Source organism: Lepisosteus platostomus, chromosome 6 (assembly GCF_059453375.1).
Source record: "Lepisosteus platostomus isolate fLepPlt1 chromosome 6, fLepPlt1.hap1, whole genome shotgun sequence".
In the NCBI taxonomy this organism is placed as follows: Eukaryota; Metazoa; Chordata; class Actinopteri; order Semionotiformes; family Lepisosteidae; genus Lepisosteus; species Lepisosteus platostomus.
This window is the reverse complement of record NC_142616.1, coordinates 26,584,616-26,590,577: the sequence shown is the minus strand read 5'-3', so window position 1 is coordinate 26,590,577 and position 5,962 is coordinate 26,584,616. Positions and strand designations below refer to the sequence as shown.

The following is a 5,962-nucleotide window of genomic DNA, read 5'->3' as shown; positions in this document are numbered from 1 at the left end:
ACAGTCTGTTTGTAAGGAGTTACTTTCTTTGTAGGGATATTTTCTCAATTGACAGTAACACGTGCACACACGCACAAATGCTATTCGGGAAGACGACAGTGAAATCAATATTGAAGGAGCGCAATATACAATTAAACCACTAGGTGGCATCCTAAGAAGGTTACTGGAGAAACCAGTTTTCAACTCTCCCACAGATCCGTGAAGTTAACCCAAAGCCAGCCCAAAGCTCAGAAACGTAGTAATGTCAACGATAACTGACAATACTTGGAACGATTTGATTATTCCTCTTGCAAAAAAAAAGTTTGAAAACATCAAGAAACCTAACAAACCTACAGTAATTTAAAAATTGTAATTTATTAGTAGCTGGAGTTAATCAAGTTATTTCTCGTGTCAATGTTGTTAAAATTACTTTGAAGCTCGGATACACCGAAAACATGGTGCAGGCCAGGACGAGAGCTGAAAACACATCATCTGAACCTTCGCCTGAACCGGAACTTTAATTCCAGTCTGTTTGGATTAATAAAAATACACCGAAAAAATGAATGCGTCATTGTAAATGATTAATTGCATGGCTATATGTATACATTTTTATCTAAAGAATTACACATAACGTAATTAGTTTCAAATGTGACCATTTTCCTTCTCTCAAAATTAGTCCCAGCAAATTGCTTGTAACAAACAAGTTGTAATACACATACAATGCACACATTACCATAGCACATCCCAACAATTTAGAGCCTGCTTTACACATTTACACATACACATAAATGTAGTAACCACTTAAGTATTTTTAGTTTTTTAAAATAATGTAAAAGGTTTTACGTATCGACCTACTACTCCTGCTTTTGTATGTCAAGACGGTGAGCGACCAGAGTTTGTTTACTAGTTCTTAACACTACAGACGAGGTCTGCGTCAAGCATCATAAACAGTTTGATCTGCCATTGATGTGGGGTTGTGAAAAGATACAGGCAGACTACGTCATTCAGTTTTTTGTTCTGTTTTTTTTTAGATAAAATCCACAAGAGAAAATAGTGACAAAAAGTAAATGTATAAAGTGGTCATAACTGTACGGTTAAATAAAAATAATAGGATTATAGAACACTCAACTGTTTTTATAAAGTCGGAAGACGTATTTTACTGCATTGAATAAGTGCACTGCTTTACGCGACGCATCCAAAAGGCACTGGAGTAATGTGAAGTTGGTGTGGGAGTGGACTACTGGTCTGTTACTAACACGGAAAAAGACTTAAAAAAGAGTTTTAATTAGACTGTAGGCAATCCTGACTGCTATACACGTTCCGGTCGTCAACTAGTGCAATATTAGCATACCGAGGCTCACATTGTGCCAAATTATATGAATAGTTTTTAGAATTATTATATCATCTTTAAAGCAGCATATTTTACATCGGGAATGTGGTCTACATTTGTTTTTTTTAATTAAAAAACAATTAATGATTGTTGTACAAGTACTTAAAATAAGATCATTTTTGTTTTGAGTTAGTATAAAGTAATCCTGTGTGGTTCTGGGTCCTTTTGGTTAAGACAATACAAGTGGAGTGTGACGGTGTAAGGGGGTGTTGCCAAATTATTCATTCAAGCTACCTGTTCTTGAAGCTCACTATCACAGTGCGTGGAGCCATTACTTAAATGCTCCTCTCCACAGCGTGAGGGCTTATTCTTCAGAGAGAACCAGACGAAGAAGGATACTAGGTCGCCCTGCCTGATGTTGAGAGACGCTGCCCCCTGTTTAATCGTCACTGATCAGAACGGATTATGAACGCTTTTGGACAGCAGCCATCGAACTCTCAGTCTGCCCCACTTCAGCATCACAACGCGCAGGAGCTCCTAGATATGGCCGTGTACTGTGACAACTTCAGCATGTACCAGCAGAACTTACACCACCACCACTCTCAGAGGCCATCCACGCACCCCACGAGTTACGGACTCGGAGAATACTCCTCGCCAACGACCAACCCATACCTTTGGCTAAACAGCCCGGGCATCAATTCGTCGCCTTATCTCCCCGGCACAAATGGGGCTTCATATATTCCATCAAGTTACGGGGCGAATCAGAGACAGTTCCTGCCACCGCCCACAGGGTTTGGAGGAGCAGATCTAGGGTGGCTCTCACTCTCCAGTCAACAAGAACTTTTTAAGATGGTCAGGCCTCCGTACTCTTACTCGGCCCTGATTGCCATGGCGATCCAAAATGCTCAGGATAAGAAGCTGACTCTTAGCCAGATCTACCAGTATGTTGCTGAAAACTTTCCATTTTACAAAAAGAGTAAAGCCGGGTGGCAAAACTCCATTCGTCACAATCTGTCTTTAAATGACTGTTTCAAAAAGGTAGCACGGGACGAGGATGATCCTGGTAAGTAGAACCCGTCATTTATACTAAAATAAGGGGTTACTTGTGTATTGAAAAGTGTTTTAAATATTAAAGAAAAGACGACCATCCCCGACAAGGTACTGTGATGAACATAAAGAAAACACGTTTTTGCATGAACGTTTACACAACCCGGAAAAAAAGGAAAATGATGTAGGACACAAAACCAAACTTTGTGCTTTGCTCTAATAATGTGTAGTTATTCGTTGCCGAAGGAGAGAAGTCATAACTATTCCCTGGTTTACTATATTGCACAAACAAATGCACGTGTATAATCCATAATAAACAAGCTTTTAAGAAATGCACAAATTAAACTTGGGCTGGATAGCAAAGGGGGTGAAAATACGTTTTGAACTTCATGTTTGGGTCAAAATACTTGAAGGGGTACTTTGTGTGTTTACAGGAAAAGGCAACTACTGGACCCTGGATCCCAACTGCGAGAAAATGTTCGACAACGGTAACTTCAGGAGAAAGAGGAAAAGGAGAGCAGACGCCAACGCAGGCAGCAACAACGGAATTTCCGAAAAAGTCGAAGACAACAGTGGCTCACTTAAGATTGCAGACACAGCCAGTCTCCTGAGCTCTCCTTCCCCGAGCCTACAGAACTCCCCGGACTCGGGCAGCGAATCCAAGTCTTCACCACCGCCGCCTGCCATTGAGCCGGCTCCCTGCTTTAACAACTTCGTTTCCAGTATGAACTCGATGCTTCTTGGAAACAATGGCAGTAGGCAGTTTGGTTCCGGACTTTTGGGCGATTTGACTCAACACAGAGAAAACCTCTCCGGACTTAGTACTTACTCGTCAACAAGCAATACGCTACCGAACTCTGATGCAAGTCATCAAACCCACAACCGACTTAGCTACTACCCGACAAGTCAAGGAAGTGGCACATTGGGCAGCCCCATGCCCAGTCACTTTAGTGTCAACAATTTAATTTACAGTCGAGAAGGAACAGAAGTTTAAAAAATGACATGAGTCAAAATGAAAACAATGGGAGAATTAGAGCAAGAACATCAATTCCTCAATTTACCCAGCATTAAGGTGAAGATTGTATCAAGTGCTGTCAAGAAGGTGCCTTAACTAATAAGAATTACGTACATTAATACATAATAATAAATCACTGATGCAAAATGCTGCGCGTTCCTGCTTGCGGAGAGCGCTGGATATCAAGTAAAAACATTATGTAAAGCATTGTTTCTTATAGATGTTTTTACTGCAACGATAATGCACAACTTGCCTATAGTGTACGCATTTTGGGTGAAGAGGAACCTGTGACCCCAACAAGCTTAATCTTTAAAGCATTTTAGTGCAGCCTCATTTGATCCAGGCCACGTTAAACGTATAAAGTCTTTCTTATGCAGTGTAACTTAACAATGTAAAACTGAATTTCAGTGCCTTATTTTGTAGTAGGCTGTTTTGTATGCTAAGTGTATTTTACTGTTTGGTACTGCACTCGATTAATAAATTTATTTCATGGTTGGAATCAGCTTGTTTTTAATTGTCGCAAAGTTTGTTCTCATATTTGTTTTTTTTTCTATAATAGGAGGTGGAGCACGAATGATGTACAAATTGCATTGTAACATCTTACATTTTGTATCACAAAATACAATACAGATGATGTGTAGAGGGAAGTGTTGTTGAAAATACGCGAGGAGATTACAGCACGTTTCCCAGGCGTAACCAAGCGGGAAATATACAAGAAAAATGATTGCAAATAATAAAGAATAGCAACGATAGTTTGTTCTTACATGGTCTTACTCATTGTTTTTGGAGTATCCTGTTCGTTCGTTTATTCAAAACTTATTAGTGTTCTGAGAATGCAGCAAACTAATGTAAACTTGATTTTCGTGTTGGGGGGGGTAAAAGATTGGTTTATATAATTATTTCATTATTTCAAGACCTTTACGATTAATGGAGGGATGATTGTGAACAGCAATACACTGACGGACTGACGGTTTACTTGTTTATATATTATTTCAAATACACATTTTAATCGGTGGTTCTGAAAAGAGGTAATCTTAACAGACTTCAAAAGAAAACCAAGAGTTCTGTTTAGAAGTAAACACCTCTTTCTTCTCTTTCCGAACAAAAGATAATATTTAGAAGCCGATGCTGCTGACTATATATGACGAATTTCAAGTTTAATCGAGCGTTTGAATTAATCCAAACCCCCGCTGGGCGCCCCTTTAATTACACTTTTCAAACCCTCAGGGACTTAAGTTTAACTCTTCAGTCCAGACATTATAACTCTTTCCTCTTCCCATCTTTGGTTCAGATGCTGCCTGCTTTGCATTAACTAGGCTATAGTTAATGCCCATTAACTAGGCGATGCGTTTTGTGACCGATGAAGTAACTGTGTACGAATAGCAAAGTACTCTAGAGCTGACGATCAAAAGTTTATTTCAAAATAGCTGTTCAATTATTGAAATTTAAATGATAGTGTTACGAGTTGAAAGCTTCTTTAGTTTTTAATTGTTGCAGCATATGTAGCTATAGCCTTAAAAAAGTCTAGGTTCATTAACTCAAGTGTCTCTTCACGACTAGTGGAAAACAGAAGGTGAGACTTGAAACATTTTCCGCTTGTCACTTTGAATAAACCCGATTTCAACAAGTCATCACAGCTTTATTTCTACAAAGTTCAAAAGTTCAGTTTTTCGTCTGGTCCACTTTATTTATTCTCTGCTTATTTTACGGTAGATAAAAATGGTCTTCTCAGTGGGTTTTATCGGCTGTACCAGATATTGCAAGAGCGTAACTACGCAGCAGCTGTAGTTCACTTGCCAGCAGCATCGAAATGCAGAAGACGCACAAAAGACCTAGGAGAGATTTTCGTGTTTTGAAGTTTACACAGCAGTGTGAGAATGGCTGGTAACTCATTGTTAAATTACTTATGAACTGTACAACAAAACGTTTCGGAATAAATAAAGGCCTCCACTGAATTGAATTACTCGCGCCTTTAAAATAACATATCTGGCATTGATGTATATGGACAGTTGTCCTTCGAGTTACAAACCAAGCGAACTTGTGATTTAAAAAATAGGGAAAGCTCCCACAGGGAAATATACGGCATTTTCCGCAGGCCGCTCATGTAGTATTTGGAAACAGTAAACTGCATGCAGAAATCAAAGCAAGTAAATAAAAGGAAACACCTCTTAATTGGTTTATAATTGAATGCACTCTGGCGTTCTGTTGTCTGGAGCAAAACAGAATTGACAAGACTTTCGTGCTCCTGGTCGTGACACAATGGATGCTGGCAGCAATAAGAGATTCCCTCCTGTGCCCGAACGAAAACACCGTGACCTCAGATCTGGGAACAAATTATATCACTCAGACCACATTTTCTTCTTCTTATGAAGCAGAGACCTTAATCTAACAAAGAAAGCATTTTCTGTAAAACCGAAGCACTTCACACAGCGGCAAGTTTCCAACCTCTATTGTGATCAGCCCGGTCCAAGGATACGCTCTGAAATACAATAATGAAGCAAAGTATAGCACATGTTTCATAATGTGAGTTCCCTCTCTACCAATAGACTAGTAGTGTGTAAGGATGGAACATGCAACGATGGTTTTCCCTT

The 5,962-nt window shown here is 39.4% G+C and overlaps 1 protein-coding gene across 1 annotated transcript; it reads left to right on the top strand.

Annotated features, from left to right (window-relative positions):
• The first annotated feature begins 1,011 nt into the window (after window positions 1-1,011).
• On the top strand, window positions 1,012-3,870 carry foxi1 (forkhead box i1). Its single transcript, XM_088635089.1, has 2 exons — window positions 1,012-2,372; window positions 2,791-3,870. The coding sequence occupies exons 1-2, from the start codon at window positions 1,775-1,777 to the stop codon at window positions 3,348-3,350; spliced, it is 1,158 nt and encodes a 385-aa protein (XP_088491215.1). The 5' UTR covers window positions 1,012-1,774; the 3' UTR covers window positions 3,351-3,870.
• Window positions 3,871-5,962: the final 2,092 nt, after the last annotated feature.